General features: G+C 39.7%; 1 protein-coding gene across 2 annotated transcripts; it reads left to right on the top strand.

Moving 5' to 3' along the window:
• Window positions 1-184: 184 nt before the first annotated feature.
• DNAAF2 (dynein axonemal assembly factor 2) lies at window positions 185-14,192 on the top strand. 2 transcript variants are annotated; one of them, XM_083349530.1, is made up of 4 exons: window positions 185-2,424; window positions 10,264-10,407; window positions 12,981-13,101; window positions 13,249-13,476. In XM_083349530.1, exons 1-4 carry the CDS (start codon window positions 226-228, stop codon window positions 13,464-13,466), a joined length of 2,682 nt encoding a protein of 893 aa, XP_083205656.1. In that variant the 5' UTR covers window positions 185-225; the 3' UTR covers window positions 13,467-13,476. The 2 variants fall into 2 exon arrangements, with proteins under 2 accessions (XP_083205656.1, XP_083205655.1); XM_083349529.1 differs by having other exon boundaries at window positions 12,981-14,192.
• Window positions 14,193-14,723: the final 531 nt, after the last annotated feature.

Below are 14,723 nucleotides of genomic sequence, written 5' to 3'. Positions count from 1 at the left end.
GGGGGTGGGCTGGCATTCCGTTTACTGTGGTCGCTATGCCAACAGAGCAGGGCCGCCATATTGTTAGGAATGTTTCCATGGCAACAAAAACCACGAGCGAGCGATAACCGCCACATCGTTTTGAGTTCAGCTCTACAGAGACCAGGACGGCTCCCTGCCCCCCTCCCTTTTTGGAACTGTCTGTCGAATCGGCCGAGCAAAGGAAACGAAGCCTCCTTTGCAGGCATGACGGGCCATTTAGGCCTGGAGGATTTGAATCTGACTGGAGAAGAAGCCGAGCGCCTGACAAGCGCTTTCAAGGACGAGGGCTTCCGTACTCTTTTCGCGGAGTACGTGGCCGAACTGAACGATCCAGAACAAAGGGCCATTTATGAGGCCGAAGTGATAGCTATGGAGCGACAGCGGGGCGTCGAAGCCCGCTTCCTCCACCCCACGCCTGGCTGGGTCCTGCGCACGAGCCAGGCTGGTAGCCGGCGCTGTTACATCAACATCTGCAGCAACCCGCTAATAGGGAGGCCGGAGCCTCGGCCGGAGCCTGGAGGTTACTACTGGCTTCTGCCACACTCCTTAGCGCCGGGCCGCGAGGAACTGAGCCGCAGCCAGCCGCGTGGGCCTCGCCGCCTGGTCTACGACGTCGTCTTCCACCCGCACACCTTGCGCTTGGCCGCCCGCCTAGCCCAATTCCGCCGCCTGGTGAACGACACGGCCTTGGAGGCGGTAGAGAAAAACTTCTCCCCGCAACTGGACCGCACCAACGCCGTCCCCCTCCGCCGCATCAAGTACAAGGGCGTCCCGCAGGCCACGCTGCTCCGGACGCCGCTCGCCGCAGGAGCTCGGCCACCTCCAGAAGAGGGTGGAGAGCCAGACGACTCTCCCTTGCCGACTTTCCCTTCGCCGTACACCTATCCGCCGCCCAGTCCGCAGTACGGAACTCCGAGCCCCCCGGCGCCCAAGCCAGCCCCGTCGGCCACCACTCCGCAATGGACCCTCCAGCACCGCTCCTACGTGGACCTTCAGGATTATCGCAACAGCCGGGACTCCGCGCCTAGCCCGATCCCCCGCGAGCTGGTGGTGACCATTGAACTGCCGTTGCTCAGCTCTGCCGCCCAGGCCCAGCTGGAGATCCGGGGCCAGGAACTCCAGCTGGATTCGCAGAGCCCTGCTGCCTACCGTCTGCGCCTCCCTTTGCCCTACGCCGTGGACGAGAGCCGTGGACGAGCCACGTTCAACAAAGCCAAGAAACAACTGGTGGTCGTGCTGCCGGTTTTGCGGAAGCCTGACGCGGGATTTACTTTCAGCGTTCAAGCTGCGCAAGAGCAAATCGAGGCCTCGGCAGAAAACGAGGAGCAGCTGCAAGAAGGCAGCTGCATCAGCCCGGATAAGGACGGTGCGGAAGTGTGTCAAAAGACCAGCTATTCTGAGCAGGCGCTTCCCGTTCTTGTGTCCGATGTAGAAATAACTCCGACACTCTCTTTGGCTGTTGCTACAACAAATGAGTCTGTGGAGACCGCTTTAGTTTCTGACCCAGTTCCGCTCGGTGCTCACGAACGGACTACACGTAACGATCTGGAGTTGTCGATGCGTTCGGGAGAAGAGAATTCCATCGTTTCTTGTGCTTCTGAATTTAGTGCTGCACTTCCCACGTGCAACGAGAACAATAGTGAAGGGGATCCGGGGTTGACCAGAAGCAGTAACAACGTGATCTTGGGTGCACAGCCTGAAGGTACCGGCTTAGATTCCCTTTCTCCCTCTCTGCATACTGACCAGGCTTGGGAACTCCCTACAGATCCTGTTGTTTCTTTAAAGCAGGAACATCTCTGTACCGACATGGAACTTAATAAAAGTCCCAACATCGCTAATGTTGAACTCCCATTATGTCCAGATAACAGCACAATCCCGTGTATATGGTCCTCTGATAGCTTGGATCCTTCGGACACAACTTTGTCAATAGATACAGCAAACCCCACTACTTCTAACCACGTGGAACATTCTTTTTTGTACCCTGGAAAGAGAACCACTGTTTCTTCTGTTCAGCCTTCACAAAAGCTTGAAATTGCTGTAGATACTCATATAACGTCTACTTGCAGTCCTGATCCTTCAATATCTTCTGCCAGCACTCTATGTCCTCCTTTTAATTGTACTCAAGATGAAAAGTCTTTGGTGATCCTCTTACAGGTTCCAGATATTGTTCCCTTGAGTTTCCAGGGGGAAGTGGGCACAAATTACTACTGGGTGAATTTTGCAAACAAAGACTCTGTTTCCTACAATTTCCTCTTGCAATTTCTTCCTGAAAATAAATTATCTTCTCCAGAAAGTGAAGTTAATGTATCACCTAATAATATTGTCATTATCCTCATCAAATCTCCTGAAACCACTGGAATTTGGACAAAGTTCTATTTTGGTTCAAATTATGATAATTTACAGGTAAATTACACTTTAGATTTTTATATTACCTCCTATAGTCTACTGTATTTAAGTTCTTTACAATTTGGAAATATGCATGATAGTTCAAAATTCTCCATGTATTTTATTTCATCCTTTCTGTACAGAATGTAGGATAGTAGATTTTATCTAATTTGCCCAGTAATTTAATTCTTTCAGCAATTGAAGTAATAAATTAGTTATTGATTTAAATTTACAGTTGTTTGCTATTTTGTTATCACAGTTTGAAGGTCAGCATAGCAAATATATTCAGAAGCAAGTTTTCATAGCTCTATTTTTTAGGTTGTAGCTTTACTTGATGCAGTAAATACATAATTGCTTAATTACTGTGCATTACTGATATTTTTGGTAGTGGTTTGATGTCCTGTGAATGGAAGTCATAGGACTCTTTAGAAATGATGTATCAGAATACTGGACTATTGGAAGGGGGGACAGTTATGCCACTGGCTGGGTAAACATTGGTTTCCCATTGCTGTTTTTCTTTTACTGCTCAGTGATGATATTGTAGTTGGATATAAGGCTTATTACTTGATGGCAGTAGTTAATTCAGTTTTTAATCCTAGAAAGTGATAAGGGCCTTCCTATTCATTTTCTCCCTTTTGCAGCATTATTCATTGGATATGTAATCTGTAGACTTTCAATGTGGACTTTAGAAATCTAGAATATCTTCATTTGGGGCAAGATTTTGTTAAAAAGAATAATGTTTTAATACATTCCTCTCTTTAGAGTAATATTCTATGGTATATTGTCCCATTCTTAACTCTTATCTGCTTTTTCTATCAAATAATCTGAACACTGAATCACTCACAAGATCACTGATAAAGGAGTTCTAGATTGTAGAAGCTCTGTGTCTTGGGACACCTTTCATGTAATGCTAAATCATTGCCAGCAGAAGATACCTATGTAAAGCACCTGGCTCAAACATTCTCCCTTTTCACTATTGCCTGTGGGATGGAGCAGAAATAAAGTCAAATCCAGCTTTTGTAAAACAGATGCTTGGTTTCATACCATATGGAAATTAAGAATTACACTTTAAAATAAATTCTACTTTTGCCCAATGACAAAAACAATTCAAAGCTTGATCTTTTTGTTCAGCAATATCTATTGTAAAATATCTATATAATATATAGACGTGTGCTCACAAAATAAAAACTATTAAGAGATTTTGTTCATTTTGAAGATAGAAACTAGATATAGAAGAAACTTGATTTTTCATTTTGTTGGAAATTCACTACAGAATAGGAGATGTATCTCTGTAGAAAGAGAATTTTAAAGTCTAGGCAAAGCAATTGCAATTCCAGCCAATTGTCATACAGTTAGTAGAACATCTAAGGCAGCGGTTGCCAACCTTTCTGGCTCTGTGAACTGTCAGTGGCGGCGGTGGTGGAGGGGAAGGTTTTGCAAGCTCACCCGCCGCTTGTGTGGACTAGTCCCCCACAGGTCGTGGACCAGTACTGGTCTGTGGACTGGAGGTTGGGGACCCCTGATCTAAGAGATCTAAGTACATGGACAGCTAATATGTAAAAAATACTGTAGTCATGTTCAGTTGTTTACAAGAATTTAGGATTTCAAGGTTACTGATCAGCCCTTTATATTAAGTTAAAAAAATGGAGCAGCCACCAATGAAATTGTTTCAATTAATGAAATATATACTTCTGATAACTACAAGTAGTCCTCAACTTACAACCACAATTGAGCCCAAGATATTTGTTGATAATTGAGACAGTTGCTAAGTGAATTTTGCCTCTTTTTATGACCCTTCTTGCCATAGTTTTTAAGTGAATCATTGCAGTTTTTAAATTAGTAGCATGGTTGTTAAGTGAATTTGGCTTCCTCAGTGACTTCGCTTGTCAGAAGATCACAAAAGGTGGTCGCTAAAGGATCATATGACCCAAGGACACTGCCATCGTCGTAAATATGGGTCAGTTGCCAAGTATCTGAATTTTGATCACATGACCATGGATCATGTCATTGATATCATTGATACTACAAGGATCATAAGTGTGAAAAATGGTTCTAAGTCACTTTTTTCAGTAATGTAACTTTGAATGGTCATTAAATGAATTTTTGTTAGTTGAGGACTACCTGTATTTTTTCCATCAGTCTAGCTGCAGCTTTGCAGACTAGTTGAGACTTCCAAAATCACATAAAAGTCATTGACAGTTGCATAGAGATGTTGACATAGGTGACAGTTGCCTAATCTATACAAACAGATGTTACTGGCTCACCAATCAAACTTGGGAAACATTCCTAGTTTCAACCAATATATGATAAGGAGATCCCATGGACTGAAAATTTCAGAAGGGATAATTACTCTAAAAGAGATTTCTATAAAAGGCACAAAAAAGATAGGTTTGTAAGAATATAGCCAAGTTGTTATTCTGCAACATTTGGCATTCTTTGTTGTTAGGATTTCTATTTACCTTTTCTGACAATCATTCTTATTTTTATTCTGGTATTACTGAACGCTGGCCTGATTTCTCTCCCATTCCTTCTACATGCTAGATTTTGCCAACCACTGTGGAAAATATTTTTTTTCTTGTAATAGTAATTAGATCCATGACTTGTTGAACTTTTGTCTCATCATTCAAAATGTACCCATTAGCTGGGAAAATGTATTAATTTTTGAGAGAGTTTTGTATAATGACAAAGTTTGCCTCTAACTCCTTCTGTAAATGCTGTGTCCATTGGAGAGGCAATGTAATTTTTCATCTACTCAAAGGTTACTAATTTGTTAAATGGGGTTTCAAATGTCAAGTGTCCAACTGAATAAAAAAGATCTGTCCATTTTATTATCTTTTTAGGTACGGATCAATGATGACAGGGAGGTACACAAATAACTTTCTATTTCAGTACGGATCAGTGATGATGGAGCTACACAAATAACTCTGGTGTTTTTATCAGAGGCTGCTGCAAAGTCATTACTTTAATGGTTTACTGAACCTATGAATTTATTACAAACATTGCCATTGATGTGACTATTCCACAATGAAGATAAAATCACAAATAATTGTCTTTAGTTCACTGAAGTCAGGTAAGATTTTCAGCATGTGGAGCCATATAGAGATTGAGATAGGCCCATGCCGTGTAGCTCAGTTGTGCTCATATGTCCATACCTTTCATTGCTAGTGTTGAAACACCCAAAATTTGATTGCTTATGTGAGCTGAATAATTGTTTTCTGAGATATGAAGTTATAGTTGACCTATACAGCTCCTACTGCTATTTTTTTTATTTAAAAAGTTTTACAATACATTTTGACTTTAATCCCCCCCTCCCCCACCCCCACCCAACCCTCCCTATCCCTTCCCCCCATTCCCTCCTCCCCCCCCCCGACTTCCCAGAGCTAAATACAGGGTATAAAATCAAAAAACAAACATAAGCACCCCTATGTTATCAGCAATAAACTATTAATTCTATCTCCCTCTAGCTCATGTAAAATGAATACAAACAATATTAATATTACAAATAAAGTAAAAAAGAAAAAGAGAAAAACAGAAAAAGAGCTTTACTCAGAATAGATTTTCTTAATCCCAGTCCTTATTCATATTAATTTCAAAAAAAAAAGAAAGGAAAAAAAACTTTCACCTACTATTTACATTCTCCAACCTTTCTCTAATTTCTAAACAAATTCTCAGTTACGCGCCAAAAGCGCCTATCTATTAACCTTAATAACCTCCAACCAAACTAAACCATAATCAAAAATAATTCTTGCATGTATCACGCCAAATGTCTCGCAGTTCCAAGTCATCCTTGAGTTCAAATAAAAAGAGTAAAAAAAAGGTTTAAGCAGTCTGTAAGACAACTTGTTGTTAATTAGGAGCTTGCATACCCATTCTTAGTTCAACACATACTTTTAGTCCATAACCCTAATATACTTTTCTAACAAGCAAATAACATCCATCTTAAATTGTGTTAAATATTAAAAAAAAACTTTCTTTCTCCTCTATGATAAATTTAATCCATTAACATTCTAATTTAAAAATTTAATCAGCAATCTTAACGCCCCAAAGCTTTTGGAGCACGTCTGTCATGACCCCCAAAACTTCTTTGGACCGCGCCCCTCCCACAGCTTCACTGTAAGCTCCTACTGCTATTAACTTTGTTGCCTATGCCTGTTTTTCTGCCTATTAAAACTTTCCATGTATAAGAAAAAATGATTGAATTTAGAAATGCCCATCAATATTAGCTACATTTTTGGAATATTTAATAATTTAGAAAAAAAATCAGTGTAGTACTATTGGCTAGTATTATATCAATTCTGTTCTTTCTTTGTATAGGCATTTCCAATCTTAACTTTGGATTTATATATTATAGAAGCCGACATGTGGGTTAGGACGCTGAGCTTGTCAATCAGATGGTTGGCAGTTTGGTGTGTCGAATCCCAAGTGCCGCATAACAGAGTGAGCGCCTGTTACTCGTCCCAGCCTCTGCCAACCTAGCAGTTCGAAAGCACGTAAAAATTCCAGTAGAAAAATAGGGACCACTACGGTGGGAAGGTAACAGCATTCCGTGTGCCTCTGGCGTCTAGTCATGCCGGCCACATGACCACAGAGACGTCCTCGGACAAGCGCTGGCTCTTCGGCTTTGAAACAGAGATGCACCGGCCCCTAAAGTTGGAAACGACTAGCATGCAAGTGCGGGGGAACCTTTACCTTTACCTAGAGATTACAAATGAGCTTCAAGTAAAGGTGCATAAAATAGACTTATGACCGTTTTTACATGACTGTTGTAGAATCCTCATGGTTATGTGATCAAAATTCAGACCCTTGGCAATTGACTCATATTTATGATGGTTGCAATGTCCCAGGCTCCTGTGATCCTCTTTTGCGAACTTCTGACAAGTAAAATCAATGGGGAAGCTAGATTTACTTAAGAACCACGTTACCAACTTAAAACTGTAGTGATTCACGACTTCCGGGTGGCGCTTCAGCGGTGCGGATGGTCGAAATCGACCGCTGGCCCTCCGTCTCCGTTTAAGCCACGGAACAGCTGACAATCAGCTGTTCCGCGGCCTGAAAACCCTTCTCCTCAGGCGAAGAGGGGAGGGGGAGCTTCCAGGTAGGGGTAGAGCTCCCCTAGAGCCCCAGAACATTTGTTTTGGGGCTTGAAGGGTGAGAGCTCCCCCGAAGCCTGGGAATGCTCCGGATCAGAGGACTCTTTTGCTTTAAGCAGAACAAGACGCTGAATCCATTCCCTGCCGGATCTGGTTGTCATCCTGAATGATTGAAGCAGGCAGAGCTGATGCGGGAGTCGTATAAACAGCAAGTACAAGGCTTTAACTCCGGAATTTTAACTTTCTTCATGTTTCAACGATCGTTCTAAGAGAAGGGGAAGATGGCGTCTGAGTGACTTTTTTGTAACAAGAAGCGAAAGTGTTTTTTTCTAAAGTGAAAGTGATTGCCTGGATACTGAAGAGGAATTTGTAAACTGGATTTTTAAAACCTTAACAGAATTAATTAAAATTTGGAGCTGCATAAATGTGATCTATAAGACTTGACTCAGCCTTCCATCCTTCCGAGGTAGGTAAAATGAGGACCCAGATTGTTGGGGGCAATTAAGCTGACTTTGTAATAATGCCGCTTGGGGTGTGTGTGTGAAAGCCCTAAGAAGCAGGCATATACATAGAATGAAGGCTACTGCTAAGCTTGTAAGCCACCCTGAGTCTTCGGAGAAGGGCGGGATATAAATGTAATAAAAAAAAACTATAAAGTAGCAAATGGACTAGAAAAGTGAAAGTGAGTAACGAAAGTTAACTTGTTGCAAAAATGGCTTCCAAATCGTCTAGATATGTTTTTAAAAGTGCAGGGGTATTGCCTGCTCAGCAGTTTGGAATGCAGTCTTCGAAGTCACCCTCTGAAGTTGCTGCACAGGTATTGACTTTAAAAGATTTACAGTATGCTTTAAAAGATGCTTTAAAAACTCAGTCTGAAAAAATATTTGAGCATGTGGCAGAACTTATTGAAGAGAAAAATAAGAAAATATGGGAGGATATTTTGCTGGCATTTCAGGCGCTTTCAGGCTGTATTGAGAATCTGGATGAATGTGTGGAAGAAGTGAAACAAAATAACTTGATGATGGAGGCTAAAATGGGTGAAATTGAGGAAAAAATGAATAAAATTGATGACGAAATGTTGATGCAATATAGAGATATGGAGTTTGCCCTGAGGATAAGAGGTTTAAAGGAGAAGCCACAGGAAAATCTGGAAGAGATATTGGTGGATGCTCTGGCGCCTATTTTGGGGTTTCAACCCGAAGAATTTTTTGGGAAGATAAAGTATTCCGTGTTAATTCGTGTTTTGCCAGCATTTTTAGCATCAAGATGTAATGATGGGGAAAAGTAGAGCAACTATATACATTTCTGACAAAGGTTGCATAGTCAGTCTAGAACTTTTTTTTGCAGCACTGTGCTACCAGCATCCACAATCTTTTGTATATGCTTGAACCAATTTCTGCTTGAAGTGTTTGTAATAATTTATTGCTGGTGCATGTACAGTAAATAAACCAATGCATTAAAAAACAATATTCCAAAAGTTATAAAATCTACACAAATAAGAACATTCTTTTTTGAACAACATTGTTGAAAGAAAAGTCTTCATCATGGTTCAGTCCAAGCTGGGGATAAACAACATGGTTGTTGCTTGGGGGAGGGAGACTTGGGGCTATTAAGAAAAACTGGGCATGCTTTTCTGCCTCTTTAAGTTCCTTTGAGGAAATATATTTTTCTGCCCTTTTAATATTTCCTTCTCTGGGGGCTGACTTCCCACAAAATAAAACCTTAAAGATGCACATATTCCATGCTGCTTCTTTCTGTTACTTAATAGATTCTACTTCCATACTTTTTACTATTTTTAATCAATATTATATGCTAATTTATGGAATTTTTTTCATATTATAAGGTGGCTACAAAAATATTCTTGAGAATTGAAGCTAGAACTAAACTGGTGTTATACTTTTATGTTGTTGTTTAGCATTTTCCATTGGAAAGTGGGTCAAAATCTTGCCTATATGACAAAGAAGTTCTTGGCAAAAAATGGCTTCTGAAACTGCTGTAAAAAATATCATTATAGAGCTGACAACCTTATTTAATTTTTGGAAGTTACTTTTTTAAGCCATATAGCCATAATTTCAGCATAATATTCTGGTACATGTTCCATTCATTAGTATATAATGTTCACAGTTTTTTTTGTCTTCAGAGTGCTATTGTATTATCTGATTTCATTTATAGTATATGGCTTAAGAGCTCAGAGTACCCTACGTTCTGCTCCCGCTTTCTATTCCCCTCTCAAATCTTGTGAGTTAGGCTGGGCTGAGGGGGGAGGGTGTTGCCCAAAGTCCCCAGTGAACTTCTGTGAGTGAAGGTTGGCTCCTTGGTGACAGTTCAGCTCCTTGACTACTGCACCATCCTTGCCCTTTGCTGTTCCCATTTGTCATTCCTTCCCTTTTTCCAAAAACAGTGCAATTGGATGCTTTCAGAGCATGCGTTCCCAATTTGGTGTCAAAGATCATGTTAAGAGTTGTAGTCCTTCACATCTGGAGAGCAGCAGATTATTATTATTATTATTATTATTATTATTATTATTATTATTATTATTATTATTATTATTATTATTATTATACAAATTAAATAAATAAATAAATAAAGAAGCTGCTTCTGAATGTATGGCAATTGTAGGGGCGGTCCTTTTTTCCCCCTCAAAGGCTCTCTGCATCATGAAAGTCTCCTTGAAGAAAAAGAATAAAAGAAACTTGTGGTGTCTTCAGAACTAATGTTTTTACTTTGAAATGAAATTTAAATCCTTCCATGTTTGTTTTACTTTTAGGAAAGATGGTTTATCACTGAAAACAATGTTGATAAGTTTGTCAGTCACCCAGGGATCTGCTGCTCCAGTCCATCGGAGAAGGAACACAAGCCATTAATTGAAGTACTGGATGTCTCTGAGGGCAAAAGCCAGATCAGATTAAAGGTAAATGGTTATTCAGCATATGTCTGTTACCTGTTTCTAAACCCGAGAGGATCTATCACTATGGTTACCCACACCAGTCCTGATTAATGTTCTTGAGGGCTTATTCTTTGTATAATAGAACAGTGATTTGGAAAGTAGAATACTGTACAGTATGCATTGTTCAGAGATAAAGCACCTAGGGTTGTTGCAGCAGCACCTTGGATTCAAATGGGTAAAAGATGTTTCAGAACACATATTGGCTATCAACAACTTCTTAAAGCAAGTCTATATATTTTTTTGGCATTATGAGGCTGCCCTACACAGTTGTTGTACACACTTAAAAAAGGTGAGTTTGGTTTATGGAAGAGTCAATTGGTGCTATGTACCTATCCATTCATAGTCCAGAATGTTGCATTGGCCTAATAAGAAATGACTGATCATCTTCCCTTTTCTTTGCTAAATTAAATTAATTACATCTCCCCAAACAAAAATGCATATGCTATGTACTGTATAGATTTTAGCTTGTGACAGGATATGTGTATAAATTATGTAGACAGACAATATTTTGAAGAAAATATTGAAGAAAACCGTAAGGTGAATAATAATAGAATATTGATGTGAGATTTATTTATAGAGTAAAATTCAAAATGCTAATAAAAAGAAAGCAAGGTTATTGCGACTGATTATTTTAGAGTTCCTTCTAAATTATGATTAATTACTTAAGTATCAAGATATCTAAAAATAGTTACACTATTTTTGTTTTCTTGCTGGACTTCTAGGCCTGCCAATATACCGGTACATTGAATTTTGTATGATACTGAAAATATTACAGGTTGTTTAAATTTTCCTTTATCTTAAATCAGATTGGGAAAGTCCAGAGTGCATTTTGGACTTTGCTCCTTGGCTGAGACTAGTGTAGAATAGTCTACACTGCAATAAGCAAAAAACTTTAAGGAGAGCAAACAACTACATTTAAATCCTAGTTCTACTTTTATTTTGCGAATGCTTCAGATTCTACTATTACATATTATTGTTTCACAACTATTATGTTGTATTTACTTTCTCATCATTTAGAAATTGTGCTGCCTTTATATCTTGCCAGCCAAAATCCATTGTATCAAAAGTTCTAGCTCTTATTGTACTAGGCTGGAATTATCTATTCAGATAATGAGGCTCATTGCTTAATTATTATTATGGTTGTTGCCATATTGTTTTAGATCAGCAGTCCCCAACTTTTCCAGCTTAGTGGCCTGGCCCGGCATGTGTGTGTGTGTGTATATGTGTGAGTGGCAGGTTCATGTACGCACAGCTCCATTTGTGCGGTCGCATGCGCATGCCCTCCATTCGCATGGAGCTTGCACTCATGTGTGATGCTCCACTTGTGTGAACGGAGCTTAAATCTGAAATGCTGGGGTTGTGCAGTGGTTCGTGGTTAAAGACACCAAGCTTGTCAGCTGGGAAACTGACAGCCTGGATCAATGGGGTGAGCTCCCATCACTTGTCCCAGCTCCTATCCACCTAGCAGTTCAAAAGCATGCAGATGTGAGTAGATAGATACCACTTGAGTGGGAACGTAACAGTGTTCTGTGCACCTTGGCATATAGTCATACTGGCCACATGACCACAAGATGTAATTAATGTCTTGGCCCTCTTGGCCAAGAAATGGGAGATGAGCACTGCCCCCTAGAGTTAGACATGACCGGACAGGAAAACCTTTACCTTTACCTAAAGGCTGAAATATTTCAAGTAGTTCAACTTGATTTGACTGATAGGCATTTGAATGTAGCCTTGAAGAACATTGTTGGGTGAGAGTAATTAGTTTATATCTTGGCAAATTGGACTTTGAGAACTTAGAAGCAAATTTGTTCATCTTTCCCTTCCCAGTCATACTCCTCACAAGCATTTGAAGCATATCTAATTTCTCATAGAGCTAGCTAGGCTATCAATATGACCATTTAATATTTAAATGATTAACAAAGTAGAACCAACTGGCATATTACAGAAGCTGAAAGACCAAGCAGATCAACTACTTCTTCATCTAGACAGACATGTCAAACTCGTGACGTCAAGTGACGTTGCGCGACGTATTGGAGCTTTTTCTCCACTGCTGGCAATGGGGTGGGTACGGTTTCCTGATGACATGTCCGGCCCGCGGGCTGGCAGTTTGACACCCCTGATCTAGAATCATAACATTTCTCCAGGAACAAACATTTCTCCAAGTCCATATGGTTCTGAGGCATTGAGTAAGCAGAAGGCATTTTGTATACATTAATCATGATTCTTTTTGCTAAATACACACTAAACACCTGTCTGATATAATGCAGCATTGCTGCTAAGGAAGCCCCCATTGCCTTGGTAATTATATTTTGCTGTCAGGGTTAGGAAACTTGGAGAGTTTCTTAACCCTCCTAATCTAACAAAGGATTAGGAGGGTTAAGAAACAGAGTCTCCAACTATGTTTACAGGAAGAAGATAGGAGCACACGTTTGTGATAGGGCCAGGCAAGGAGAAAATGCAAGTTGTTCTTGTTTGGTTAATGAGCTTGTTTCTTAGGTTGAAACAGTGAAATGCTTTCTGTCTCTTCTACTCAACAGATAAAGAATGGTAGCCTTGAACCTGGCGGAAGAGAAAAAAGAGAGGGCAGTGAACAAGAACATGGCAGCAAACTTTTAACAGATGAAGAAAATTGCTCTGAACAAACCAAGAGTGTTCCAGGTTCATTTGCAACTATGCAGACAATGGGGCAAGTTGGCAAGGGATCAAGCTATTGTATGGAGTTTGACCCTAGTAATCCCAGTGGGAGGATTCTGGGGAAGTTGCAGAAAAATAAATTACATGAGTCAGGACTTTCTTTTGCAACAGGCGAAAGAGCCACGTCCTCAGTGCAAACTGAGCTTCAGAAGGGAGAGGAAGTGAATGAACATAAGGAGTCCTCACAGAACAAAGAAGAGTTAAACAGGTTAGCTCCCACTGCACTAGAGGAAACTAATATGCAAGATGGTAATGTGGAGTATACAAGCTGTCACAGAACACAGTGTGCAGTCACCTTTGAAAATGCTTTGCTATATGAACTGGATTAAATTAATTTTGTAAGGTTCTTACCAAGTCTTCAGTTATCTCAAATTCTGCATTTACTTATGAAGTATACAAAAAGTCAAAATTATATAGAAATTGAAATTCAAATGATGGAAGAAAAAAGTAATAGAAAGTGCTTGTTCTAAGCCTTCATTTAGTTCTAAGATTTGGATGTCAGTAATTTATTACTGAATTTCAAAAATAAATAGGCAGTTCCTTAAAGCAATACGGATTTCTCAGGCAAATCCTGGTCCGAATTAGATGACACAATGTAGAATCTGCATACACCTTGGCTTATAAGTAAACTATAAACTTGTTTATTGTGCAGACATGTAACTCCTTCATGAGCCATGGTTAACTAGGAAGACTGGACATAAAATTTCTGAGACAATTGTCTGAAAGGAACATAACTACACAGACCATTCACATCTGCAAAACCTAATTCTGATGGTTTCCAGTTCTTTATTTTTAACATCCCCTTGTTTTCTCCAGTTTTCAGCCAATTGACAAATAATAACGCAGTAAACATTCTCCAAAAAATAGATGCATTTCGTACAAGACCTTTGCTGGTAGAATTGCTTTCAAATGTGTATTTGCACAGCTTGCGAGCATGCTATTCTTGCACCTACCAGGCTGAACCAGTTTTTGTTAAATCTACAAGTAATGTCATTAAATAATCACCAGAAGAATTACTTATGCAAACAGTAAGCTAGGTATCTCCATAAAAATATATTTTTAGATAATATATATTTGAAATTATGTTATCCTTTTGAATATGCAGATCACATTAAAACTCTTATTGAAATCCAGTTAAGCTATCATAACATCAAAAACTACACAGTACGCAATAACAGAACTGTTCTAAATGTCAACTTAATTAAATTTCCTTGCTTAAGCCAACATTTAATTATGCCCCAGAATTATCCATTAGGTGGAAAATGGCCTTTAGTGCTGTTGATAGTTTGCTGGAAATTAGCAAGAGACATCACAAGTGCATGAAGCAAACACTACAAAGTCAAGATTAAAGGTTCCATGAAATAAATGAACTTTCATCAGTGATTTACGTGGTTCCTAGCTGTGTTTAGTTTTAACTGGATTGTTCCATTTTGCAGATAATACAAACCAGAAATTTTAACAAAACTCTCTTCTAAGTAAGAATGATTTATATTACTGTGCAGTCTTTCATCCATTTAACTTAAAAGTTCTGTCTGCATATTCAAATGAAATTATAAGAGATTTTATAAAATCTAATAAATCCTTTT

The sequence above is a fragment of the Vipera ursinii genome, assembly GCF_947247035.1.
Source record: "Vipera ursinii genome assembly, chromosome: 1".
NCBI lineage: Eukaryota > Metazoa > Chordata > Lepidosauria > Squamata > Viperidae > Vipera > Vipera ursinii.
Note: the sequence above shows the minus strand (reverse complement) of the source record. Positions and strands in the feature narration are given on the sequence as shown.